At 66.1% G+C, this 27,373-nt stretch overlaps 1 protein-coding gene across 2 annotated transcripts in view; it reads left to right on the forward strand.

The window, feature by feature from the left end:
• The window catches only part of LOC111154767 (multiple EGF like domains 6), an 83,113-nt gene that overhangs the window by 18,140 nt on the left and 37,600 nt on the right, over positions 1-27,373 (forward strand). Inside the window, exons 2-3 of one of the 2 annotated variants that reach the window (XM_022514663.1) lie at positions 244-348; positions 21,482-21,604. In XM_022514663.1, the coding sequence (XP_022370371.1) occupies positions 285-348; positions 21,482-21,604 (187 nt within the window). In that variant the 5' untranslated portion in view covers positions 244-284. The remainder of the gene's footprint in view (positions 1-243; positions 349-21,481; positions 21,605-27,373) is intronic. The other variant, XM_022514664.1, reaches the window with a different exon arrangement.

A 27,373-nucleotide genomic window follows, 5' to 3' on the forward strand; every position in this document is an offset into this window, starting at 1 on the left:
GCCGGCCTGGGTGATGCCCCCTATCCCCCAGGGTTCGGGGCTCAGCTCTCAAGGTGCAGTCTGGGGTTCCGTGGGAGGAGGGCTGTCCTCTCTGTGGCGGGGCTCTGGGTCCTGTCCAGCCCGAGATTTTGCCTCTTGGGGGACATGGGCTAGGGTCCCCAAGGACACTGTGTCCTGTAGGTGGGCTGTGGCTGCCCCTGGGCTGTTGCCCGTCCTCTCACGCTTTCTCTCCTCTCTCCACAGCCCACTGCAGCGCGGGCATCTGTTTCAACGGTGGCCACTGCATGCCTGGCTCCGCCCAGCTATGCTACTGTCCCCGAGCCTTCCAGGGCCCCCGCTGCCAGTATGGTGAGTGGACGGTTGGGCATTCTCCCCTCCACTGCCTAGCCCTGCTCCTGCGGCTTGTCTGACCTTGCTGGTGGGGGGGGCAACCCTGGAACTCCCCCCACAGACGCCCTGCACGCCGTCATCTTAGAGGCCCCCCCCCCCCGCCAGTCGTGGCCTCCAGAGAGATGGGCAGGGGCTGCCCGGGGTGCTGGGCAGCTGGGAAGTGGCCTGGCCCGGCGTCTCTAAGCAGCACTCCTGCCGTGCTGGGGACCCTGGCGTCCTTCACGAAGAACGACGTGGGGGCGTGCTGGGCCCTACTGGAGGCGGCTGGTTCGGGGAAACCGGACACCTCTGTAAATGGATACATCACGGAAACCCGTCTACGCTGCCCGCACTTGAACAGAAACCCAACGGAGTGAATTTTCGAAACCTCGTTGGATTTATTAACTGACTCGAGTCAGGCAGAATCCCATCTCATAGAAAGGAAAGGTTTTTAAAGGGAAGAGAAAGCGCAGGAGAAAGGAAATTATCAGCCGGGCCAGTTGGCCCTTCCCAGGGGGACGTATCCTGGCGCCGACCGGGGGTACTGGAGCTGGCGGCTCGCGGGTGCCGCTCCGGGCTGGGGGCTCGGTGCCCCGACGTGGGGCCTTCAGCTAAGTCGTGCCACGTTGGGGGCTGTGCCCACGGGGGATACTGACTGGGTGCCGGGCGGGGCGTCCGGCTTCGAGGGGCCGCCGGGCTGACTGCGTTTTTGTAAAGAGGAGCACAAGCGGATGGGAAGTCAGGAGGCCCCACAGACGCTCCTCCGAGTTCTTGGTGATGGGGAGGCGTGAGCATTTCGCTGGGGTTTCCTGCTTTGTCCAGTGTCTTCATGAGCACGGAGCCCTCAGGGTCCCGTCGGGATAGGCGCCGGCCGTGCCGCCCGCTGAAATGAAATACCCGCGGACAGTTTCCGGGGCTTTGAACCTGCTCCGGGCGAGCGGCTGCGCCTCCCTCCAGGTGGACGCCAGGGCGGACGTCCTGCGCCACGCTCCAGTGCCTTGGAGCCCAGCGGGCAGCGGGGAAGGGGGCAGGTGTCAGTTAATTGTGGGGAACAGGAGGCCCCCGCTTGCACAGGGGACCCTGCCCGCTGGCTGGTCCCTGTGTGTCCCCCTGTGGTGGCCTGCCCTCTGTCTCCAGCATGGGCCGAGGGCAGGGGTCCTGGGAACGGCTGGGTCCCTGGGTTCTGAGACGGGGGCCGGCCGCTGGGGTGCTGAGGATTGGAGGAGTGGTCAGGAGACTGCGCTTGCGTACCCAATGCCCTCTGTTAGCCTGAAGGTTCTTGGCTGAGCTGGTTCCTCGATCCTGCTTCTTCGGGGGCTCCGTGGGCTGGGAGGACCGAGGCCTGGGCCATGGAGTGAGGCCTGCTGTCGAGAGCCCTCCAGATGCTGGGGGGCTCCTGCCCCATGCCCTGGTGCCTCAGCCGGACCTCCTGACGTTAGGACCCTGAGCCCCTTGGCGGGCGGCAGCTGCTGGGTGTCCTCCTGGGGTCCTGTCTCCTGGAAGAAAGGCTGGACATTCAGGGCTCACTGTGCAGGCTAGACAGACAGGGCTGGGTATGCAGGGTGGGTTGTACAGAGGTGGGTGTGCTGGGTGGGGAGTGCAGAGCGGGTGTGCTGGGTAGGGTGTGTGGGCTAGCAGGTTTGGGTGCAAAGCGTGGGTGTACCGGGACAGGCGTGCAGGGCCTGTTGTGCAGGGGTGGGTGTGCTGGGGCCGGTGTGCAGGGCCCCATGCGCAGGGGCGGGTGTGCTGGGGCAGGTGTGCAGGGGCAGGTGTTCAGGGATGGATGTGCAGGGCTGTGTGTGCGGGGCTGCACGTGCAGGGGCACCCCTGCCTGTGCCCCTGCCCGCACCCCGACAGCACCACCTTCCTGTCTTTCCATCTGGCTCTGGATGAGGCGGGCATGGGCTTCAGTCCAGTTGGGAATATTTAACGACCCCCCAATTATAATTGATTCCAGTTTTGAAAATAAAAGCCATATTTTTTTCTGGTTCCCCCAAATTCTTTCATTTGAATCAAAGCATGGGGTGAGGGAGGCATCCCACTGGGCTGACTGTGGAGTGCAGAGGGGGAGGGGGCCCCTAGGAAGAGCCCCTCCTCTGCCTGCCCCCTCCCGGGGGCTGTGGCCTGTGGGGGAGGCGGTGGCTTAGCGCTTTGTTCCACCTCCCCCCCCCCCCCCCCCCCCCCCCCCCAGGAAGGCGGAAGGCAGGGACACAAAGGGGGCCTGTGCTGGCGGAGCCCAGGGTGGGGGCCTGAGCCTGCAGGGCTCGGCCCCCCTTGGTGTGGCCAGAACTAGCTTCTGTGTCATGTACGTGTGACCCTGGGCAGCATCCTGGACCCTGGTCACTCCATGTGCCAGGTGGGGAGGGAGAGTGATTTTCTGCGGGTCCCAGGGGTCGGCACAGGTGAGGCCCAGCGCCCCCGTGGGAGAGGGGTTGGCAGCGCTGTCTCTCCCAAGGCCAGGTCTGCTGGGCCTGCGGGCGTGAGGGTGGGTGATCTGGTGACCGGGGTTGTCCCAGGCTCTTGGGGTAACTGCCTGCGCCGCCTGCCCGAGCTCCGTCCAGGGGCCTGGGGTGGGGACACCCTGCGGACGAATGCCCCCCGCCCGTGGCCCAACACCAGCAGTCAGCAGAGGAGGGCTGTGTACCGCAGGAAGCCCTCGACCCATGGGCTCCTGGGGTCCTGTCCGTCCCCTGGGGGAGGTTTGCACCCGCGGACAACACAGCTCTGTCCCCCTTCGGTACCCAGGTCACACGTGTGTGCTCTTAGTGAGCGGTAGATGCCCCCCCGCCACCCACACACGTGCTGCCTGGCTGCCGTCACGGGATCTTTAAAGGAAAAACGGGCAGGAGACACAGCCCCAGGAGTGTATGACCTCTCAACCCAGCTGTGCACCATGACGGGGCCGCCAGTCCTGTCTTGGGACTCGATCTCACCTGACCTCATGGGACACAAGCAGGTGGAGAACTCAGGTCTGGGTTATCTCTGGTAGCTTCTCGGTTCCAGAAGCTTTGGCGTTGGTTCCCCTCTGGGCCTCAGTGTCCTCACCTGTAAGACGGGTGGGTTGGGTAGGTCTCTGAGGCAGTTCTGGGACTCAGGACTCAGCCGAACAGAGAGCTGGGCAGCCTGGAGGGCTTCCTGGAGGAGGTGGGCCTGTGGGCTGGGGAAGGTTTGGGGACGTGCAGATGGTTCAGGGTGGGGTTTCCAGATGAAAGAGAGGCTAGAGGAGAGCCTCGGGGAGAGGAGAGAGTGAGTCAGCCTGGAGGGCTTGGGTGGGGAGTGCAGATGAAGGGTTAGCCTGGAACCCCCAGGGCCCTTGGCCACCCTCTCTGGGCTGGTGGAAGACCTGAAGTCAGGACGGCCACTTTGGGGCTGGCCCGACAGGTGCCCCGGGAGACCCAGTGTGACCTGCTCCCCACCCCCCACGCCAGCCCAGCAAGACCGAGGTCTGAGGTCCTGCCTGGAGCCTCTATGCTCTGGTGGGTCCTGCCTTCTGAGCAGGAAGCCAGTGGGTGGGGGACCCTGGGTGGGGCTGGAGGCGGCTGCTCTGAGAAGTAGAGGCAGGCGGCTGGCCCCGAGGGCCTGGGGGCAGGAGGCAGGCCCCTGGCCCCGGCTCAAGGGCAGCTCTGTTTCTAAATTGGGATGATGTCTCAACAGAGAGGGAGCCAGCCTCCAGGCTCCCTGCGGCGCTGCCCCTGTGTCGGAGGGTGGGAGTCTGACCCCTGCCCTGAGGACCAGACGCCACCAAGGGCGGCTCTCGGCCAGCCGCTGTGACCAGGCCTGGGAGCTGCTGCTGCTCCGGGAGCCTGGGCCTCATGGGGGTAGTGGTGGGGAAGGCAGCCAGCGCTGCCTGCCCCCGAGGGGCTGGGGCACAGTTCCAGCACCCGTGGGCTCCTGCCGCCTGCCGTAGCATTGCCGTCCTGAAGCCGGCGGCCAGAGAGGCCCTCGCCTGGCCTGAGTCCTTTGGAGCAGCTCAGCCACTGTCCTGCGGGTGTGGTCGAGGGCTAACCTGTCCCCAACTGCCTCTGACCTCGATCCCCCCCGACTCCAGGTTCCCTGTGCCCTTCCGTGTGCCCGCGTGGTGTGGCCAGGCCGTTCGAGAGTCCTGCTGGCCATCAGGAGAGGGGTGCTTGCTGACCCTGCAGCTGGGGGCACCCCTGTGAGCACCTGGGCTTCCCTGGGAAGCTGTCCTCAGGGTCCAGCCTTCGAGGAACTTGGTCGGCTCTCTGGGGAATCAGAAAAGCCAAGCCCGCAGTGGCCCGCCGTGCGTGGCTCTCCCGCACCTGGGTGGCCGGTTGTGCTCCGCGTCCGGCCTGAGCGGACAGGGTGGCCGCGGGCTGTGTCTCACGCACCCTGCTTTAGCTGCACGAAGCCCTTCCTTCGAAGATAGTTCCCGAAATCTCCACAGCCTTGCTTTCCTGCAGGAGGGGGCAGGGGGTGTCTGCGTGGCCTGGGGTCACCTTGGCCCTTGGGAGGGCAAGGCCTGGGGCGTCAGATGGAGGGGTGAGTGGTGGCTCTGACTCTGCCCTCTGGCCTCCGTCGTGCTGCCCTTGGCAGTCGGTGGGGTCAGGTGTGGCTGCCGCAGGGCCATTGTGCCGGCGGGCCGGGCCACGTCCCTGCAGGGCTGCAGTGGGGCGCCGACAGCCTGTCTAGGTCGGCCGAGAGTGGCCACGCGCAGAGTCGGAGCCACAGTTTCAAAGTGGCTGACTCCGGGGGCGTTTGTGTTCACACAGTGAATCACTCAACTTCCAGGTTTGACCTCCCCCTGCACCCAACCACAGGGGCGCCTCGGTCTTTTGGGATGACTGTGGCCTCTGGGCCTGCCTCGTGCACTGTGGGGGCTGTGGGCCTTCCCAGGACGGACTCCAGAGTCGGGGGCTTCCTACTCTCCGATTACAGGCAGGAGGACCAAGGGCAGACCCTCCTGGGAGCGGGGGTCCGCGAGGCTGCCCCGCCTGCCCGTTTGGTGAGTGAGGAGCTCAGGGGCCCCTGCCTGAGTGGGGCTACTGTCCAGGCAGGGCTGAGGCTCAGGTTTGGAGGACAAGCCCTCCGCGCCTCCCGTCCCCAGCTGCCCCAGGCTCGAGGCCCCGCCCCGTCCTCCGGGTGGTCTCCCGAAAGGATGCCGTGAATCTGTCCTTTGCCTGCCTCAGCCGCACTGTGCTGTGCCCCCCTCCCCAAAGATGACCCACACTCTTCTGTGACATGCTCCCCCCTGGACTGCAAGGGCAGTCCTGGGGTGGACCCTGGACTGGCTGGTTGCTTGCCCATTTTATAGATGGGGACACGGAGCCCAGGCCATTCCTGAGTTGCTGGGGTCAGTGGTGGCTCAGTGCTTGCCAACTCTTGGACTCACTGCACCGGGCTGGACGCTCGTGGTGGCCCCACTGGGTGGCGTCTGGGGTCTGTCGGCGCCATACCCTGTGGGGGTCTCCAGACTGGCATGACCTCGGGGCAGACAGACTCTGGCACAGGGGCTCCCTCTGGTGTGTTTGGAGCCAAGGGCCCTTTCCTGGGCTCTGGCAGACTTCTTCCCAGTGGCCCACTAGGCCAAGCAGAGCCCTCAGCTGCCCACCGTTCCCAGAAGCTGCAGAGCCTTGTCTTCTGGAACCCAGCTGGCCGTGTTGATGGCTCAGCACTTTCTATCTGGACAGAGGGATGGCTTGGCCACGCCGAGCGGGGTGGGCTGCCCGGCCCCCGGCCCTTAGGGACCCCCGCTCTGCACAGAGGCTACCCCTAGCCCTCCTGCGCCCTTCAGGCCCTCTCTGCCCCTGTTCTCCACCAGGGGAGGGGAGCGGAGGGCGAGGGCCTCTATGGCAGCTGTCTGCCTGGAGGGGCGCTCCTGGCCGGCGTGGTGGCCCGGTGGGTGCCCGAACGACAGGGATCCGGGTCAGCAGAGGTAGCTGGATGGGGCCGGGGGTGCTGGGGCAATGTAGGGGGTCCGTGCACTTGGGGACTCTCGGCCTGGACGTGGGGGAGGCCCTCACAGCCCAGCAAGGACTTACACGCGTGGAAGGAACTTGCTTAGGAAGCCGTGGGGGTCCTCCCTCCCCTCCTGCCTGGCTGCCTCCCAGATGAGGTCCCCACCATGCTGGGCCCCTTCTCATTGCCCCAGTGGGCTGCCCCTCTGGGGGTCTCTGGCTCACCCCTCATGCTGAGCACCCGGCGATCAGAGCCTTCATGAGTCAATAAAACGAAGCCGTCCACTGAGCTGTCGCTGGGGACCTCACCTCGGGACCCGCGTTCCCAGAGGAGCCCTGCCTGGGCTCGGGAGCCCGTTTTGGGCCTGCCTCTGCCTCCTTAGGGGCTGAGCCCTCCACCGGGCCACATCCCTGGCTCCCGGCCCAGCAGCTCCCTCACACCTTGCAGAGGGAGGCCCAAGGCGGCAGGCAGAGCAGCTCTGGGCGAGCCCCGGACCCCGGGCTGCTTTCTGGGTGCTTGGAGGGTGCCTCGGCCCCGTGTCCACTCTACCCGTCTGAGCACGGGCTGCCCGGAGGCCTGGCTGTTTCGGGGGCAAATCCTAGGAAACGTGCTGGTAGCCCGTTTTTAGGATTCCTGGGGCTCGTGCCTGGTTCCCTATCCAGGCTGGATAATTAATGAGGGGTCTGCGAGCAGGTCTGGCATCGGCATCCCGGGTCTGCTCTCGGGTCTTGGCGGCTCCTGGCATTCCAGAGCAGGGCCTGGCCCTCTGTGCCCGGGTCGAAATGGGGCCTGGGCAGCGTCACGCGGAGCCAGGCGGCTGATAACACGGCCATCACTGCGGGAGGGGAGGGGGTGGGCAGGGGTGCCTCCGGCCACCCTGGCTGCCAGGGGGCTGCTGCCTGGCTCGGTCTCCATGGGGCCCAGGGGCCGCCCCACCTCTTGGGGCTCCACCTTGGGGTCCTTGGAGGTCCCAGGAGGGAGGAGGCCACTTCCCCACCGAGCCCCGTGCAGCTGCCCGTCCTGCCTCGTGCCTTTCTGCAGGGCAGTGTCAAGGCCAGAGCGGGGCAGGGCAGGGCACAGGCATCCCACACATCCGAGCCCTCCCCGGCGGACGTGGCCGCCCTGACCTGGGGACCCTCGACCTGAAGCAAACCGCAGTGGGTGTTGTGTGTGTGGCCCGCGAGCCCTGGAGGCAGAGGAACCAGATGGTCCCGTGACCACTTGGTTTGACTGGACAGTTTGGAAGATTCCTGGACGCTGGACTCCTGGGTGCTTGGCCCCGGCTCCTGGCAGGGGGACTTCCTGGCCTAGCACAGCCTCGGGGCGTGCACAGACAGAAGGGCCTGCCCCTTGCGCCCGGCCCTGCGCGCCCGCCCTCCACTCTCCCAGCTCCCTGGGCCGCCCGACACTCCCCGGCATGGCCCTGGCCTTCCAGTGGGCTGGCTTCGTGCTCACAGTCTGTGGCTTCCCTTCCAAGGACGGGCATTGCCTTTTCTGCTCAGGGACAAAGACGGGCGAGTTTTGCAGCAAACCCATGACAGGACTTGTTCAGCAGGAGAGGCGCGCTCCACACCTCGTGCACCAAACATCTCCGTCCTGTGCCCCGTGCGTGCTTGGGCTGTGCCCTGGCCCGGGTGCGGGGTAGACGGCTCTGCCCGGTGCTGGCCCGGCTTGGGGGCCTGGCGAAGGGCAGCAGCCTGTGTGACCATGGAGGGCGCTGGGCTTTTCTGGGATCCCGGATTCGTCGTCCCAGAGGTGGGGGGCACGGGGTGGGAGCTGAGGTTTCCAGGGGACCTCCCACAGGTGTCTGTGCACGGTGGGGCAGGCGGGCTGGGCTTGGCCGCAGAATTCTGGCTCCCTGTCCTGGTTTCCCTCACCTGCGGCACCACCATCACTTCAGGGTCTCTGTGCGGGGGCCCTGTGCCGGCCCGTTCACCGCCAGTCCTCTTGGGCTGTTTGCCCCCATCTAGGGGCCTCCTCCAGACTGAGGGCAGGGCAGGCTGGGGTGGGGGTGGACCCGGGCTGGCTCTGGGCTGGGTCCAGGACAGACACCACCTCCCAGGAGCGGCTGTGCTCTGGGGCCAGCGTCTCTAGGCACTGCCAGGTCGACAAAGGCCCACAGGAAGGGAGGGGCGGAGTCCTGGGGAGGAGGTCGCTGGTGCTGGCCGGGTACTTGGCGCCAGGCAAGGACCTTTCTCTTCAGCCCCTGTGAGGACAACATGTCCACTGTGGGGGCACCTGGAGCTCGCATGGCCCGTCTCTCTTTTGGGCTACGTGTGGGGTCCCTGCAGTTGGGACGGCCCTGCCGAGGCTATGGGACTAGGTGGGGTCCTCGGGGGGCAGCATTCCTAGCCCGGTGGCAGTCCTCTTGTCTGCCCTGTCTTGGGGTGACGTGGCGCAGGGCTGAGCGGGGCGGCCTATGTGTCCCCTGGCAGCTGTGAGCACAGGGTGGGGGTAGGCCGTGCTGGCTACTGTGCTTACAGCCCTGTGGGCCGTCCGTTTTCTGTGTCCTGGGAACAGAGGTGGAGCCGTCCGGATTCCAGCGTGAGGGGCAAGGCGCCAAGGTTTCTGGCCCTTCTGTGCTTTGTGGCGAGAGGACGGCCTACCTTGGCCCCACCAGCCCCGGGATGTAGCCGCCGGACCCAGAGCTGTCGGGAAGGGCCTCCTTTGTGCACCCGGGGAGCATCAGGATTGTGCAGGGAGGGTCTGGGCAGTACGGCCCCTCTGACTTGGGCGCTCAGACTGTCGGGATGCCCGGAGGCTCGTACCCCCACAGCCCTTTGAGGCCACGGACACCCCTGCTTCCCATGGGGGGGCAGACGATGGGTGGAGCACATGGGGCTGCGGAGCCCAGCCTGGAGGGCTGTCTTTGGGAGCGACCTGAGCGCAGGGCTGGGGCAGTGGGGCCGGCCCACGTGGGGCTGCGGAACGTGGTCAGAGTCCCCCGTCTGCCAGCCCACCAGTCCACAGTCCACGTGGAGGAGCTGAAGCTGCCCGTTCCCGAGACCAGGCTCCAGGAAGGGGGCAGCTGGGCCCCGAGGCTGGCAGAGCTGCCTGGACCCCCGGGCCATCTCTCCAGGTGGGTGGGGACCTGGTCCCCCTCGCCCCGAAGCTGTGGGGCAGGGATCTGGTTTTGTTGGGGAGGCTGCCCTGGCCTGAGGACCCAGGGGTCGGAGGTGGCTGATGGACAGTGTCTGGCCCAGGCCTCTTCCTCTTCCAGACTGAATTGTGTTCCGAAGGGGAGGCAGGCTGGCTGTGGCCCCTCCCTGTGTGTCCCAGAGGGCAGGCCCCAGGCCGGGTCCTTGCCGGGCCCTCCGTGTGCTGTTAGAGTGGGTGAGGGGCAGGGGACTCCACAGCCTGGCCCCGTCATGCCCCTGCTCACAGCCTGTTCTCTTCCGTGGGACCCCTGGGGCAGATGTCCATACAAGGCCAGGCTGTGTTCCCTGCCCTTCTCCATGCTGACCTCTGCCCTCCACTGGCTCCGGGCTCTGCAGGTGCGATGAGGAAGGCCCAGAGGCTAGGGTGGTGGGACATGGGAGCCCCTAGCAAACGGGGCCCTCTGCCCCCGGCCAGCTAGCCGTGCCCCAGCATCCCCCAGCCCTGCCAGCCTTTCCAGAGGCTTCCACGGGCAGCAGGAAGGCACGAGGGAGCAGCCATGGGGAGGGGGAGGGCTCACAGACCCCCTCCTGGAAGGGGCTCCTGCCCCAGCATGCCCAAGTGGGTGCCCACCCTGTCTGTGCCTCAGGCCGGGCACTGGCGCCCTCTGGTGGCGAAGAGAGGCCAGAGCGGCCGCACCAGGCCCCTGGGATTTCAGGTCCCTGAGTTCTTCAGTGGCTCCTGAGCCGGTCCAGCCCCGTGATGGCTGGTGTCACCTGGGGTCACTCCTGACAGCTGCTGAGGCCTGAGGGACACCGTAGGAAAGAGGATGAGACCCAGCTGGGGCCTTGGGCGAGAAGGAGGGGGGATGGCCTTGGAGGGTGGGGTTGAGAGCGTGACTGGGGAGAACGGGGTGAGGGCGGGGGCAGGAGGGGTGGAAGTGACAGGGGCTGCATCGGTGGGGACTGCGGCTCTGCGGGCTTAAATACTTACCACAACGTGAGCCGTGAGCTGGAAGACCTGGCGGGTCTGTGGGCGGGGGCAGGGCCAGCGTGGGGGGTTGGCCAGGCAGGGCCCGAGTCCCAGCGGGTCCGCTGGGGCACAGCCAGGGGGTGACTCGGCACTGGTGACTGAGCACCGCTGTGGAGCGAGGCCGGCCCCAGGACTGCTGGAGCTTGAGGTCGGGACGGTGAGGAGGGGGGTACAGGCCCGGCCTGGGGGGAGGGGTGCCACGAGTCAGCACAGGCTGGGGGAGGGGTGCTGCGAGCCCAGCTCCGCGTGGGTGTGAGGGAAAGAGGCTTCCCAGGTTCTGGTCTGCGGGGTGGGGGGCATAGTGGCCCCTTTCCTGACATCGGGGAGACCAGGGCCAGTGGACACGTGTGGTTTCTGTCTAGTCCTCTGTGCCAGGGAGGTGCCCTCGGGCCTGGGGCTGTTGCCCGGGGCCCTGGGGGGTGCACCCGTGCCCGGGCAGGGTGTGGACACTACGGGGCCCGAGGCTCCAGATGCCGAGGCAGCCACGTCGGCCTGTCCTGTCTGTGCTCCCATCTGTAGGTTGGGCCCTAGCCTCGTCCCTCCTCCTGGAGGCATCCTGGGAGCCAGAGGAGAGCTCTTCGCAGAAAGTAGAGAACTTGTGCCCCAGTCCCAGGAGAGCTGGTCACCACCCTTCACCTCTCTCTTTCAGCAAGCGCTCCTCCAGCCAGTACTTGCTGGCTTTCGCTGTGTGCCCAGTGCTGCCGCGGGCAGGTCCGGGGCAGGGGGCAGGCTTCCTGTCACCAGAGCAGTGACGCAGGTGCTGGAGGGAACGCGGAACTTGGGCCTGGCGTGGCACCAAGCATGGGGCTCAATGCCGGCGCCCGCAGGGACTTGCCCTAGAGCGAGGTCCCCAGTGGTCCGCAGAGAGGCGGTTGTGCAGCTGGGGGGCCGTGCGTGTCTGCTGAGGGTCTGGGCAGCTAGGACAGGCCACCTGCAGGGGAACTGACATATGGGCAGGCCTAGGGGTGCTGCTCACTGTGCAAGGGCCCGGGCTAGGCGGGGGGCTGAGCTGGCTGGCAGAGCAGGAGGCCGCTGGGGCCGGGACCCTTGTGTGGCCCAAGGAGTGTAGGTAAGAGGTGGGTGGTGCCGAGGGCCCCAGTGGGCAGTGGGATGCTTCTCTGGAGAGCCTGCCCGTGGGAGAGTAGGGCCTGAGCGGGGCCAGCTCCTCCCCTCTGCCACAGCCACTGCTCCAGGCCGGCCAGGGCCAGTGCTGCCGACCCCACTGGCGTCTGGGCCGGGGCGGGCCTGGCTGAGGGGCTCCTGGCGGGCCAGGTGCACAGCTGACCAGAGGCTCAAGAGCATCCAGCCCCAGGGCCGCACACCAGGGAGGCAGGAGGGGCAGACAAGGCTTCGAGCACCGTGTCAGAGCCCAGCTTGGGACTCCCCCTCCGGGGTGGCTGGGCTCCCAGCGAGGCCACAGCCCCGTCCGTCTGGGTCGAGTTCCGGGCTCTGTTTCAGGGAAGAACAGGGAGGTGCTGAGCGCCGCCAGCCCTTCCTGATCGTGGCCTAGAAACTGAGCAAGATGCAAAGAGGGTGTCATATCCTGTTGTCCAGACCAGAGGGTGGACGCCTGGTGACAGGGCCTCCAAGGCCTCTGGGTTGCATGGATCTCAGGTCGCCACTGTGCAGGGGATTGGATTGGCTGTGGGTAGACTGGCTAAGTCCAGAAATCAGGCTTCTTGGGACAGAGAGAGACCTGCACACACGTGTCCAAAAGGAGACACAAACATGCACAGTGCGCACAAGTGTACATGCATGCGCACACACGCACAAGGTACACACGCGCAGAACAAGACATGCGTACGCATACATGCACCACACACACGCACGTGCACAAGGCAGACATGCACGTGCACACGCACACACGTGCACAATGGAGTCGTGCACACGCGCACATGCACACAATGCCCTGCACAGGCACACACACGTGCACACACGCACAGACACGCGTGCACAGGCAGACACACGCACGTGCGTGCACAATGGAGGCCCGTGCACACATTCAGGCGCACACACAGCACACGCAAGCAGGCTCACATATTCACGCAGACAGAAGACCAGGCTCAGGGTGTGCGTGGCTCAGCCCACACCAGCCCTTCCTAAGCCTCACCCCTGTCACGGGCGCAGCCACAGCCGCCGAAGCCGTGAGCCATCCCGGGAACTCGCTGGCGGGGGGAGTGGAGACCTGGATATTTGGGGAACCAAGGAATGTTCTTGGCTCTCTCCTGGGCCTTTTACATTTTGTCTTGTTTTCTGGGAAACAAATGGAAAAAAAGCCCCATTCCCACATATTTGAAAGCTGATTTGTATAAACAGACCAGACCCGATAACTTTCAGGGTAAACAGAGAAACTCTGTCTGATGTCAGGGAGGCCGTTGTGTGTCCTGGGCTGATGGCAGGAGGCGGGGGAGCCCTTCTGGCCCTGCGCCGGCTCGGTCCACTTCCTTCGGTGTCTTTAACAACACCTTCCTGTCCCTCGCCTCTGGAGGCCTGCTTGGGAGCCTTCGGGGCCCCTTGTCTCAGTTTTGCCCAAACCCCTACCCCATCTCACGCCTCGGGGCCCTGCCTGGGCGGCAGCTGAGAGCCCCCCACCTCTGGCCCTTGTGCTTCGACGGGGCCCCCCAAGGTCTGCTGGGAGCCCGAACTTCCTTTTTCCACTGCCTCCCGGCCAGAGCCAGTGTTGGCCTCTGCCTGGTGGGATGGTGTCCACCTCGCCTTCCGAAGGCGGCCTCCTGCTGGCAGGCCCTCTTCCTTCCTGGCACTCCCTGTTTGCCAGAGACAAGGGTGTGTCTGACGGGCAAGGAGCCTCGCAGCCTCCTTGACCCCAGGCCACCTCTAGGGCCTGGCCTTGGGGATATAGGGGGCCAAGAGCTGAGTCCTGGAATCTTCCGGGAGAGGCCTGGAAGAGGGAGAACCCGGTACCCCCACTCTTGGCCTGTCCCTCTGACCTCCCAGAGGGGACTGCCGGGTGACCCTGGGCATCCAGAGTGGGTGAGGCCTGTCTGCCGTTTCTAGGCGACCCCCTCTTGGTTTTCATGGTTTCCCTAGAAACCACGGACGGGGCGGGGGGGGAGGTTGATGGGCCCTGGGATGGACTCCTTTGAACCTGGGGAGCTTTCCCTGCCTCCCAGGCTGTCCTCCTGCAAAACCACGTGGACAGCTGCGTGTTCTTAGACGCCTATCGCCGAGTGACGCAAGCGTGTGGGAAAAGGCCATGCTGTGTGGCTCCAGCCACAGGACATTCTGGAAGAGGCAAAGCCGCAGAGACTGCACAAAGATGGTCGTTGTCAGGGCTGGGGGAGGACAGGTGGACAGGTGGAGCGAAGCCGCTCCCTGGGACACTGTCACGCGTGCACATACTTGTCAGAGCCCCAGAATGCCCAGCGCCACGTGTGAGACTCAGGTGAGCTGTGAGCGCGCCTTCCTGGGGGTGTGTCCGTCCTGCCTGCCGTGGGGACGGGTGGCAGCGCGCACAGGTGGGGTGCGGGTGCAGAGTAGGGAGTGGGGGCTGTGTTTGGGGAGAAGGCAGCCCGTGGAACTCTTCATACTTCTGCTCAACCTTTCCATAAACCTTGAACTTCTCTAAAAAATAAAATCTACTAATTCAGACCAAAAGGAAGCAAGAACCCCGCGTTCTTTGCCTCAGGCCTGACCTTGCCCGACCCCGTCCGGAGGGTGTCTTCCTGCTCCTGGGTTGGGGTCGGCCTCCTGGCTTTCCTTCTGTGCCTTTCTGTGTGTTCTTGGTCATTGCTCAGCATGCGGATGGACGGGGACGGCTTGATGGTTCTGTCCCTCTGCCTGGTCCCCCACCGTCCGCCTGCTCAGAGCCACTGGTTTCTGTCATTGTTGCGGTGATGGTAACTTGGTATTTGAACGGTCAGGTGGTGAGGTTCCTTGTGTGAACTTAATTCCATTTAGCACACGTTTTGGATTGGCCTGTAACCACGGCAATCCCATAAAATGTGTGTGGCATTTTCTGCCCCTCCACCCCCCGCCGTGGGTTAACGGGGGTCTCTTTGGACCCAGGGCCTAGAGTTCCATCTGGGAACTGGTGAGCTGGTCACGCACAGAAAGGACCAGGTGACCCGTGGGCCCTTAAGCCACTCCGACCCCGGGAGTTCCTGGCTGGGGCAGGAGCAGGAGGGGACCCCAGGCAGAGGCATGACGGCCCCTCAGCACAGCCAGAATCATGCCGTGCCCAGGTCAGGGACGGCTGCTCCATCTGACCGGCTGAGCCCACCTCGAAGAGGGGCCCATGGCCAAGCCCCCTGCCCTGGCTGCGATGGGATCTCTAATGAGATCCTCAGCCAGGGCCTGGGGTAGGTCTGCCTCCCGCTGTGGCTCCCCGCCCTGCCCCACCTGGTGCATGCCTCCCCGGAGCCGGGAAGCTCGTCCCTGGCCCTGGCCAGGGCGGGAATGTGTTTTGGAGCGGCAGGACAAGCTGAGGCAGGTGCCTAGTGGGGCAGCACCATGCTGGGAGAATGTGGGGGGCTCAGAGGTTCCCTGCAGCCCTGGGGGGTCTCTGTGTGTCTGTAATAGGCCCGCGCGGCTGTGGTGGAGGGTCGGGGTCTAGGGTCCGGTCACGGTGGGCCTGGGCCCTGGGGCCGTGCTACTTTGGGCTCTTGGTTTTTACCCAAATGGAATTAAAGAGTGACTGGTGCCTCCGTGCTCTCCGTGCCCCTCGCCCCCTGCCCCGGGTCGCCCTGGCCGCCCTCCACCGTGTGCACAGCTCCCCTGTCTTAGAGACAAGGAAATGGGCGCAGGGGGGGTTTGTGACGCGTCTTGTTCACCCGGAGGCTGGGAGGCCCGGGCAGCCCCGACCCGCGCCAGCAGGACCTCAGGCCTACAGTCGGGCGCTGCCTCGCCCAGCTTCCGGCGCGCACGGAGCAGATGCGCAGAAGGGGCCTCTTGTAGCCTCTGGCGTCTCGGGCATGGGGCTCGGCAGGGGATGCCCCGGTGGTGGGAGGTGCTCCCTCCAAATTCCTGAGGAGGCCCGGGTGCAGAGGTGGGTGTGGCGGTGCCCATCAGCCAGGGACACTGGCCTCCGGCAAGGGCACAGGAAGCCTCAGGAGGCTCCTTGATTTCAGCTCGGACGCTGACTCGGGACCTCTGGCCTCCAGGACGGTGGGGGACAATACCTTTCCGTTGGTCAGGCTCCCCGGCGGTGGTCCTTTGTCCCAGCAGTCTCAGGACATGGTATGGCCACCTCCGGCGGCAGCTAGGACCCCCGGGCCCCTTGCCTGACTCTAGGTGAATTTCCCGCTCTCCTGGCTCAGAGCCGAGTCCCTTCTGCAGCTTTGCCCTGCCAGGGCCCGGGGCCTGGTGACCTGGCCTACACTGGGCATGAAGGCCCCCCAAGGCTGGTTAGGAGCCCCCACAGGGCCTTGGATCACCTGTCTTGGGGGCCTGAAACTCTGCCAAAGACAGGAAGTAAGGTGCACGGGAAAGGGGGCTCCCTCGGGGTGGGGCTGGTGCCTCTGCTCCGCCCCACTCTGCCCCAGCTCCTGCGGCAGGCCCAAACAGGTTGCGGCTGGGAGCAGGCACAGGGGCCCGCAGGGCGAGCTCCCACAGGGAGCCCCAACTGTCCCAGCTCCCCAAGGGAAGGGGGTGCAGCTGGGCTCTGGGCGCGGGACATTCCTGGGGAGACAGGCAAGGCAGGCCCGAGCCACACACATGCACCCTTGACCCGAGGGGAGGTCCCCATGTTGGTGCCTTCTGGTTTGCTGGCTGTGGGAGGCTCCCGGGTGCCCCCTCTTCCCAAATGTTGAACCCCTGTCCTGCGGCGGAGCCCCCAGGGAGGTCCCTCTCCAGGCCCCTCGCACACACGGCTCTTTGTGAAGGGTACACAGAGACCGGCCCCCCGTGCCTGCCGCTGCGGAGCCCAGAGCGGCCGACTGCGGTCCAGCTGCCTTTCCTCGCCCCCACCCCCCCGCCTCTCTGCAGGGAGGGGGTTCCCGGGCTCCTTGCAGGCGTGCCTCCTGAATCTGGCTGCTCACAGGTAGCCCCAGGCCTGGGTGGGCCGGCCGGATGCGGGACTGTCCCGTGGATTCAAGGTGCAGCTGTCTCCCTGCCCCCGGCCCCTCCCCTGGGCTTCAGGGCCTTCCTCTGCGAAGTCTCGGCCTTCGTGATGCAGAGTGAGACCCCCGTGCTCGTGGCCTCCTCTTCCTCACAGACAGGGCGGGGGTTCCTCTGCCCTCCCTGCTCTGCTTCTTTCTATAGACGCCCAACCAGGGACTGGACATGTTTGGGGGACACGGGGCTGAGGAGCTGTGCCCCCTCCACCCGCCGGAATAACTGTGGGGGCCCTGACCAGGCCACCTGGAGCAGCCAGGCAGGGCAGGGGCAGGGGGAGAGGCTTGGGGTCCACTGGCCTCACGGGGGTCTCAGGCTGGGAGTAGGGGTGAGAAGGGAGAGGACGAGCAGGCTCGGGAGTGCAGGGCTGCCCGGGTGGCGGAGGGAGCCTGGATCCGGGGCCCTGATGGTCAGGCTGGGGTCCTGGGGTGCTGCCCCGCACCCTCGGAGAGCGGCCACGCCTTCTCACTGTTCCTGCCACCCTAGGCCAGGGCCGCAGGGGCAGCTGGGTCCATCTGGAGGGTGGGGAGGGGCGAGGGGCCACAGGGTGCAGTTGGGGCTTAGCTGGACAGAGCACAGCAGTGGGCAGGACACACGCACTGCCCTCCTCCATCGGGGGCTGCCCCGCAAGGTCTTGTCTCCTTTGTGGATTGGAAGCAGTGAAGATTGAAAAGGTGGGGGGCCCCACTGGGGGCCCCACATGGTGGTTTCCTGGTGGCCCTACCCTGCCCTGCTCGCCTGGGGCGACTGGAGGCCAGTTCTGCAGGAAGGTGTGGCTCTGAGGGCCATGTCCCGCCCTGTGGGGGGAGCGCTAGGGGCAGTATCTCCTGTTCCCTGCGGACTCCTCCAGCTCAGAGCTGGTGGGGGACAGCCTAGGTCCCAGCTGTGTGTGGGAGGCTCAAGGTCGTGGGGCCCCTGCTGCGTGTGGGCTGGGCAGTTGGCAGTCTGTGGGAGGGTCACCTTGCTGTGTGGCCAGGGCGGCCTGACTTGGGAGCCTGGAGCCATGTGCCTGCCTTCTGTCACCTGCTTCCCGCCTGGGGCTCTGTGGGCATGAGCGATGGGCCAGCCCAGGCTGGGCTGGCCCTCATGGTGGACCTGAGAGCTCATTGCTGCTCCCAGGCTGCTGGGGGATGGTTGGTGGGGGGCACACAGGCTGTGGGGTGTGGGCCCCCTCGTTCCCCAGGACCCTGGCAAAGGGGTAGCAGTCTGAGGGCTTCTCACTGCAGTTCCTGGTTGCTGGTCAGTGGAAAGGGTAGGGCCTTCGGAGCCCTTGCCCGGCAGGGTGGCCGCCCTGGATCCCCCTTCCTTTCACACCAACCCCTGCAGAAGTGTGGTGTGGGATCCGCCCGGAGGAGGGCTTTTTTCTGCTTTTCTTTGTTTTAATTGAGGTGACGCTCAGGTCACGTAAACGAAGCAGTGGCGTTTAGCACATGCGCTCTCGGGCACGTGTCACCCCACTTGCTCCAGAACGTGCTCGTCGCCCCTGAGGAGACCCCGCGCCCACCTGTCCACCAGCCCTGGTGGCCACCCACCTGCTCTCTGGGTCTGCAGTGGCCCGCCCTGCATGGTCCCCGCAGGGGGACTCCCAGCGTCCGGCCTCCACCGTCTGGTCTCCTTCCCCAAGGGGAACGGTCTCCGCGGCTCAGCCCCACGAGGGGCTCCTCTCCGTGGCTGATTTTCTGTGGTGGATGCAGCCGGTGTGTTTACCGTTTGTCCAGTGCCAGACATTGCATTGTTCCCGGCTCTGGCCGTCGTGACCTGGGCTGTGATGGACATTCATGCACGAGTGTCCGTGTGAGTCCTGCCTTCGAGTCTTCTGGGCACGTGCGCCTGAGCGGAATTGCTGGGTCCGTTGCTGACTGTTTCACTTGTTATGGGAGGCAGTGTTTTCTGTGGGTGGAAGGGTCTTCCCGGAGTGGAGAGAGCAGGGAACAGGGCACCGTCCCCGTCCTACAGCCTGGCCTCCTGGTTCCCGTCTCTTCTGCCACCACCGGCAGCTTTGGGGAGGGTAGGGGTGCCCGGGGAGGGGCTTGGGGAGCAGGAGCGAGGGACAGCCAGCATTTCCGAGTCGGTGTCTGCATCACATGCCCACGGGAGCCTGGCTTGAGGGCCAGAGGCAGCCTCCCTCCAGAAAAGGTCACTGTCCAGTGACCCCAGCACTGGGAGGAAGCCCAGGACCCCTGGACGGAGGCCAGAGCCTGTGGGGGGCTGCCACACCTGCCTGTGGGAGGGGCTCTGCTGTGCCACTGGAGGGAGAGGCCACGTCTGGGGGTCGCGTCGTTCCGAGTCATGCTCTCTGCCAGCGTCTGCATGGGCCCCGGCTCTGGGCCAGGGATTGTCTCCCAGCAGCTCAGAGCTGGGCTGGGACCTGGCCTATGACCTCCAGATTCTGCCTGGGCTCAGGCTACCCCTGAGACCTGCCGGTCGGAGGGGCCCGTGTGGTGCCTGCTGGGCTGGGAGACGCACCCCCAGACTGGCTTCGTGGGCGGGGAGGGCAGGGAGACCCACCCCAGTGGAATGCTGGTCCATGGTTCCCAGCCCAGAGCCGAGTGGGGCCTGGGCTGCAGAGAGGAGTGTGGGCTGCCGGCCGTCATCTGCTGGCACTGGGGCCCAGTGCACCCCATGCTGGGGTCGCTGGTGGATGGACGGGTCCCTCTACAAGGAGCCAACTGGTGAGGTTTGTGAAGCGCGCTGGCCTGGGCCTGCGTTTCCCGGGATCTGCTTCCAGAAACCCTGCGCAGACCTGGAGCCCTGACAGAGGCCAGGCTGGGGCCTAGTGCCCGGGAGATGGTCTTCCAGCTCTGGGGCCACCTTTCCTTCCCAGGCCGCGCAGGGGCTCTGGGCCCTTGGCTGCCCGCCTCCCTCTGGCCCCACGGCCCCAGCCCAGGCCTGGCTGCCGCACCAGGAGGAGGTCATCACTGGCCTCATCCTGCCCCTGGCAGGGCTGCTGACCCCCCTGGGGTCCCCACAGAACCCACCGTTACCTGCCAGCCCTATCCAAGAGTGCAGTGGAATTGCAAGACGATGGCTTCAAGCGGGGCAGTGACCCTCCCTGGGCCCTTGCCTCTGCGCTGTCCCCTTCATCTCCCATGCCCCCCCCCTTGCCCAGGATGCTGGGTCCCTTGCCTGTGTCCTCGAGCCCCAGCCAGGTGCACAGCAGGGGCTTGGCAGAGGGGAGCCCGCCGACTCTGGCCCGGGTCAAGATCACGTCCCGCGCAGTCTGGGCCGCCGTGGCCTGAGGAGGGGCCTGGGGGAGGGGCAGCCCCCCACCCCCCACCCTCCCGTCTCTCTGAGGAGTGTGATGTTCGTTCTGCGTTTGCCGAGGGTGTCCTGCAGCCCCCTGTGTGCTGGCCTGGGCCGGGTACGGAGACCCAAGACCACTGGGGTCCTGTCCCTGTGCTGAGGGTGGCACGGTCCAGCCGTGGCGGAGACAGGTGCCGAACAGCCCGCCTGACGCTGAGCCCCGCGGGGCTCCCTGGGGGTCCTGGAGCCGAGGCGTACTGCCCGGGGCTCAGGGGCAACTGAGGGCCTCCAGGATGCCCTACCAGCGGCACACGGAGCCACAAGCTGGTACACATCACGGGTGCCAGGCCAGCACCCAGGCCTTTTTCTGGGGTGTGTGGTGGCCCATGGGGTCAGGGTGGGGTGCTGGCAGGGGTGCCGTGCCCTTGTGTGGCCACGCGTGCCCAGGCCCCTGTCGACCCTGCGTGCCAGCAGCTAGAAGGAGCTCTCTGGGTCTGCCGCCTGCCTGCCTGGCACACACCCTCCCTGTTCCCCACTGAGCAGCCGGAGGGCAGGTCTGGCCGGAACTTCCCCGCGCCCCTCCCACCTGGCGCACTCCTCGTGCACAGGGCTGGCTGCTGTGCTGTCTCCCCAGTCCCACCCTGACTCCTGCCCCGGGCACCCCAGCTCTGACCCCTGCGCTGGGCCGACCTCTGTCTCATCCTGTGTCATTCTCTAGGAATTCCCAGAAAATTCCTGGCTTTAACCTCTGCAGGCCTGGGCTGACGGTTGCCTCCCGGCCCTCCCGAGGAGAGTTCCGGCCACAGCCCTGCCTGTGGGACTGTGGCCGGCTGTGGCCTCAGTTGGACTTGGGGTCTTATGGGGACACTCCCAGGCAGGGGCAGAGGTGATGAAGCCATCAGGGGAGGCTTGGCCTGGCTGGGAACGCCAGCACGGGGCTGTCTGAGCACTGAGGCTCTGGGAGAGGGGCTGCTCCCTGCGTGGCCAGGAGGGGCTGGGGCTTCTAGTAGCAGCAGCCTGTGGGCCGCACTGGCCCCTGACCATTTGTGTCCTGTGGCACTTTGGGGTCTCTGCGTGGTCTGTGCCTGCCTCGGGGTCACATTTCCCACGACACTGGGGGAGCTCAGCCTTTGGCCTTGAGAGGCCAGGAGGAGAATAGGGCCCCTCTCAGACCTCAGGTGGGCAGCCGGGGGGACAGGGGTGCTGGGGGGCTGAGGGGACTGCTCCTCCACTGTTACCCTATTCCTGTCCCTCTCCCTGTTGGCAGCTGTGACTCCATAAGGTCCTGGGACCAGGAGTGTGTGGGGCAGTGATGCGGGTCTGGGGGCAGCTGTGAGGGTCTTTTTCTGGCCTCAAAGTGGGTGGGGGGGGCTTGATTCCCTGGGACACTGACCGCGGGACCAGAACACGAGCATAGGCCGTTCTTGTGAGGACCCAGGAAAGCAGGCATCGCTCCTGTCTGGGAGAGCAGGGTCCACTCCCGGGCCAAGCCACTTCTGCATGGCTTTCCGGAAACCACCCCCACCCAAATGCTGTAGGACAGGCTGCTTGTCCTGGGTGGGACCCAGGTGCGTGTGCCTCCCTGGCTGTGGGACGGACACGTGGGGTGTCCCCCTCTCATGGGGTCTGTGTGCAGGGGTGAGGTTTGCCCATCTCTGCTGGTCCGTGCCCTCTTATGGCCTCTCGGGTCTGGGGCTTGGGGTGGGCCGTGGCTGGGGGGCTCCTCACCACTCACCAGTGTCTCCCTCCACAGACGTGGATGAGTGCGCCGACGGGAACGGGGGCTGCGAGGACCAGTGCTACAACACCGTGGGGGGCTTCTACTGCCACTGCCCCCCTGGCCACCGGCTGCAGGGAGATGGCAGGGCCTGCCAAGGTAGGTCCCGGGCCCAGCCCACCATTGCCCACTGCCACCGTCCCCCACCTGGCCGGGCCGGGCCTGGGGTTGCCTCCTCCGTGGTCCCCAGGGCCTCCCTGCGTGGGGCCCCCGTGATGGGACCCTCTCTGCCCAGCCTCCTTGCCATGCCTTTAGGGCATCCACGTGTCTCCGAAAGTGAGGCTTGGGGGGCTCAGAGAACCTGTTGTGGGTCGAGGGCGTCCTGGGGGCTGTGCTGGGGGAGATGCAGTGGGGAGTGTAGGCGTGGCCAGCAGGCCCGAGCACAAGCACTGGGGGCGGGAGGGTGGGCCGTGTCCCTGGGCGTGCGTGTGGCACCGGTGGGCACTGAGCCCTGACTCAGGCTTGCTGAGGCCTGGTCCGGCCCCGGGGAAACTGTCTCCCTCAGCCAGCAAGATCAAGAACAGACAGGAGATTCCTCTGGGGGTGGAGAGGGAGAGGGACGATTAGGGGTGAGGCAGGGAGAAGGCGGGGCAGAAGGCTGGTGCTAACCCCTAGTGCCCCTTCACACTCCTTTGTCGGGCGTTGCCCCCACCTGACCCTGAGTGCATGCCCATCGGGCCGGCGACATCGGTCCCCTTGCCCCATGTTGGACTGTCGTCCCCGTCTCCGTGTCCCGGGAGAACGCAGTCTCCTGCTGGGCCAGCCGGGGAGGGGGGGCGTCTGTCAGAGGGCTGGGGGGGCGTACAGCCTGCTGGGCTGGGGTCTGGGGGTGTGGGAGTCTGCCCTGCAGAGGGGTTTGCACACATGGGGTGTCCCTGTGCTGATTCTCCTTTCCAGCGCTTTCATGGCCAGAAGGAGTCTGGAGGGAGGGGAACCAGCGCAACAGGGACAGGGTCCTATGACCGATGGAGGGCGGGCAAGAAGGACTCCCCCGAGTTCTGGCTTTGGCCTTGGTTTCCTTTCTGAGAAATGGGTCCCCTTGGGATGAGAGAACCCATGGGGTCTGTGCCCCCCACCCCAGGACGCACTGCGTGCAGGGGAAGTTGGGGCAGGTGTCCCAAAAGCCAAGGTGTCCGGCAAGGTGTCTGGCCAAAGCCAGGTGTTCGGCAGCCCATCGACGTTGTAGAACCACGGGGCTGGGGGTTTGGTGCCAGTGAGGAGAGTCCTGGGGGTTTGGGGACTGTGTTTGAATGTTCCCACCTGGGAGCCCCCCTGGCCTTCAGAATGAGACAGCTGGACGAGTCCCTCCTCTACGGACAGCCTCATGCTCCCCTAAGCGGGGAGCAGGTGTTGGTATAGTGCATGAATTGGGGGACCCAGAGTGGGCCAGGTCCAGGGCAGTCCCATGAGCCTCAACCCCCTGCCAGCGCCCCCGGCCTCCGCAGATCCCAAGGATGCCCCGGTGCAGGACACACATGTCATCCCTTGGTTCCCCCAGGCGTCAGCCCAGGCACCCCCGGAGGATCCCGCTCCAAGCCCCTGCCTGCTGGGGCTGGCCTGGCCCGTCTGGGCCTTAGCTCCTGCATCCGGGTCTCCAGCCCTGGGAAACCGGCTTGTATACAGTTTGAGATGGCCTCAAGGTCCTCACCGTGAGGGGCTTTCTAGCCCAGGGGCCTCCCAGATTGGGGCTGGACCTTGGGTTTCCTATCCTCTCCCGTCTGGTCCTTGGCCCCCAGAGCTGGGAGAGCAGCCCCAGACCCTTGTCTGTGTCCAGGAGGCCCTGGAGAAGGTGTTGGGGCTGCTGCACAGCTGGGGTCTTCTGACCCATGCCGCAGGCTCCCAGTGCTGACCTGGGGCCCCGGCGGCCGGGGCGGGTCCTGGAAGATAAGTGTGCATTCCAGCCACCGGCCAGAACCCTGCGCCGAGTCAGCACAGCACAGGGCCTGCAAACACAGCCTCTCTGAGTTCCTTTAGGAAGCTTTGGAATCCCTTAATCCACCAGGTCACGAAGGACAGGCTAGGCTCTGCCATCTGGCAGAGCTGTCCGAGGGCAGCGCTGTGGACAGAATGACCAGGAGGGAGGTCAGGCCAGGGGCACTGGCCTCAGACCCTGCATCCCACAGGGCCGGCCCTTTCTTTCCTCCCCACCCCAGGCCCCTCCTTGGCCTCGGCCTCTGGGAGTTTGCAGACCCCTAGCCCTGCGTGTTTGGGATGGCTGGAGCCCCGAGTCACCGCGCGGCCGGCAGCCGAGAGCCAAGCGCCTGCTGTGTTTTCTCTGTCCCTCTGCCAGCCCAGCCCAGCCCCCCTGAAACTGCAGCTCCGGCCAGCACACAGGACTGCTGGGGCGGCCAGCGGCCGTGAGCGAGCAGAGCCAGCAGGAAATCAAGATGTTACCTCCGAGGGGAGGACGGCTCTGCTCGCTCACACGTAGGGTGGTGCGCCCGAGGTGATGGTGGGGTGAGCCCAGAAACCGCTCCCGGTGATGAATGGACACTATAAAACCCTGAGCGCTGGCATGGGAGCCTGGCTGGACGGCGCCTTGGCCCTTGCTCCAGGAGCACAGCCAGGCCCGTGTGCTTGTCATGTTCTGGGACACCGTCCTGGAGCAGGAGCCATGAGCTCCGGGAGGCGGGGAAGCCGGGCGCACGCGCGTCTCCAAGGCGAGGCTGCATGGCTCCTGCCGTCTCTTGCTTCCCCGGGGGTGCCAACTCGGCCTCTGTCTGCCTCCCCACATCTGTGGGCAGAGGCTTTAGGGAGGCAGCGGGGCTTGGAGAGAAAGGCAGCCCCTCTCCCTGTAAAACTTGTGCCCTGACAGCCCCAGGGGCTCTGGCCCTGCTCTCCATGTTAGCACCTCTAGGAAGGCCATCCCAGCGCCGGGCTCTGGCGTCCGTGAGGTCCCCGATGAGCCTCAGCTTGGTACCTTGGGTGACTCTGAACCTCAGTCTCTTTATCCAGAATGTGGAATGAAAAAGACTCTTGGCTCTCCAAGAACCACAGAGGAGCCGGGAAACCTCTCCAGGCCCCTGGCCCAGCGTCCATGGGGGCGCCCAGCCCCAGGACAGCTTTGGTGGGGAAGGGGGGTGACGGGGAGCAAAGGGCCATCCCACCCTGAGCTGGACCCGTCCTCCACCTGGCCTCGGGGTACTTGCTTCGTGAACAGGGTCCTCAGGAACCCGGCCCTGGGGTTGTGGAGACCACCCTGAGGCCAGAGTGGGGGGTCTTCGCGCCTGCCCCATGCCCTGCCCCACCCCACAGCGGGCTGGTTGGGTCCGCGGTCCGGAGCATCCCATCTGGAAGATGTGGCCAGCTCCACGCTAGGCCAGATGGTGTGGCCTGAGGACTGCAGTGACATTGCTCCTGCTGGGGGGAGGTCTCGGTCCCACCCCCCGGGGGAGAAGGAGGCTGCCGTTTGGAGAGAATCGGCTGTCTCCCGGGGGGGATGTGAAGCCCGCAGGCCCGCTTTCCCACGGTGAGCCACCCGCGGTTCCCACCGCTCTTACCCCCCTCCTTGCAGAGATAAGGGAGGCTCTGGGGAGGGGCTGTGCAGGGGAGGGGGCTGTGCAGGGGAGGGGGCTGTGCAGGGAGCAGGAGCTTCCTCCGGAGCACGTCCTCCTCGGCCCAACGCGAGAACAGCTGGCTCTTTTGTGGGGTGCTGGGTAGGCTCACCCCGGCTTCTTGGTTCCGTCTTAGCGCAGGGTGGCTGGGCAGGGCTGGGGTCTGCATGGGGGTGTCTGTGGGAATCCCATGGGGACTTGGGACAGTACCAGTGTCCCTGCGTCCCGGTTCCTGTGGGCCCAGCTCGGGTGTCTGCACTGAGCAGGTGGCTCTCAGGCCCCCCCGGCCCCCGGGGAACACCAAGGGAACCCGCTGCGAGGCACGTGTGCTCAGGGTAGTTTGGGCACAAAGCGGCTTCTCCGTGGCCTCGCCCGCCCAGCCGCCCACCTCGGCTGTGGCCACGGGCTCCAGGCCTGTCTCCCTCCTGAGAAGCTGCTGGGCAAGTGCTTCTCTCTCCCTCCCACTCTGCCTGGCCTGACTGCTGGCCTGGCCTGCACCGGCCTCCTGGAGATGGTTGCCTGCGTCGCACCATCCCGAGGGAGAGGCAGGAATGTGGGAAGTGACAGGCCTTGATTAGGAACCTCCAGGGCTCGGGCTCGGGGCTGGGAGGGCCGTGGGCAGACTGGAGCCAGCTGTGCTAGCCTGCGGCAATGCCCTGGCGGGGGGGGTGGCCAGGGGAGCTGCTGGGCACCCTCATCGTGGCGCCTGGGGGGCACCGACTGCCCTTCCATAGACCTTCATGGGGGTGGGGGGCTTTCTCTGACCCTGTCCTGGAGTCCTTGGTCCCTCCCACCCACCCAAGAGAGTCTCAAGGGAGGTTCTTTCATTTCCCAGGACAACCCTGCTAAACCCGGAGAAGGGGAAGGGTGGCGGGAGCCGTCATGGTGATGGGAGCCATCATGGTGACTGCAAGAAGGATGCCTTGTCTTGTCCAGCGCACACTGCAGGCCGGGCCAGTTCCGCTGCTGGTTCTCAGGCTGCCCTGGGGCCCCACCTTATAAAAGGCAGCGGGGTCGTGCACCTGCAGTGCTACGTCTGGGCTCACACAGCTGGGGGCGGCGGGGAGTAAAGCCTGGAGTGATGTCCTGGGCGCTCAGGCCCCATATGGGGGTCCCCGTCCTATACCCTCCGGCTCGGGCCCCGTGTGGCGGTCCCCGTCCTATCCCCTCCGGCTCGGGCCCCGTGTGGGGGTCCCCGTCCTATCCCCTCCGGCTCGGGCCCCGTGTGGGGGTCCCCGTCCTATCCCCTCCGGCTCGGGCCCCGTGTGGCGGTCCCCGTCCTATCCCCTCCGGCTGGCCCCGTGTGGGGGTCCCCGTCCTATCCCCTCCGGCTCGGGCCCCGTGTGGCGGTCCCCGTCCTATCCCCTCCGGCTTTGCCAGCTTCTCTGGAGCTGGAGGAGCCCCTTGCTTGTTCCCTGCCATCCAAGCTGGCAGGGCCTGGCACGTAGTGGGCACCCGACAGGTGTCTGTGGAGTGACTGGTTTGTATGGGTCCGGAGACCGGGACGGGAGAGGCCACCTGGCAGGCTCATCGCGCACCTGCGGGCCTCAGAGCCCAGCCTGCACTCACTCGGGCCTTCTGGTCGCAAAGCCCCTGCCTTACTCCTGTCAGGGCCTGGTCCCCTGGCGGCCTGTCCTCTGGACACAGGCAAGCACGTCTGGCTGAGAACCGTGACCCTTCCAGGCAGGACGGCGGCCTTTCCGACTGGGCGTCCGCAGCCAGAGGCCTCCGCCGTCGGGCCCTGGGAGTCGAAGGCTTTTCTTCCTCGATGCTGGCTGTTTTCATTCCTCTAGTGAGCACCTGGGGCAAGTATGCCCTTGGGTGCGGCCAACTCGGGAGAAATGAGCATCGCCACCATCAGCAGTCAGAGCCCGCTGGTGACAGCCTGGCCCGCGGGCCTGCCCACGCCCTGAGCCCGGGGGAGACCTTAGGTGGGCAGCTGAGCCCTGGTGCCCGAGGCCAGTGCTGGGCCTGGGGCTGGAGGCTGAGCGGCAGGGCGACAGCTGGGTGCGGGGGCTGGGCAGGCCGGTTCCGGTCCCTGAGCCCTGACCTGCCGCAGGCGTGTCCTCACGCTCCGGGCTCGGCCAGGGCAGGCAGACGCGTGCTCACGGGGATCCTGCCCTGCTGCGGGGAAGGCAGGGCACACAAGTCAGGCTGGAGCCTGTCCCTGTCCCGGAAGCTTCCGCCACTGAGCTGGGGGCCTGCTGTGGGGGGCGACCACTTCCACCCAGAGTCGATGGTCCAGGGTCTTGGCTTGGTTGCCCGTGGCAGTGTGTGAAGCTCATGGCGTCAGGCCTGGGGAGGGCGGCACATG

This window comes from Enhydra lutris, unplaced genomic scaffold (assembly GCF_002288905.1).
Source record: "Enhydra lutris kenyoni isolate GAN:26980312 unplaced genomic scaffold, ASM228890v2 scaffoldscaffold38, whole genome shotgun sequence".
NCBI classification, from domain to species: Eukaryota; Metazoa; Chordata; class Mammalia; order Carnivora; family Mustelidae; genus Enhydra; species Enhydra lutris.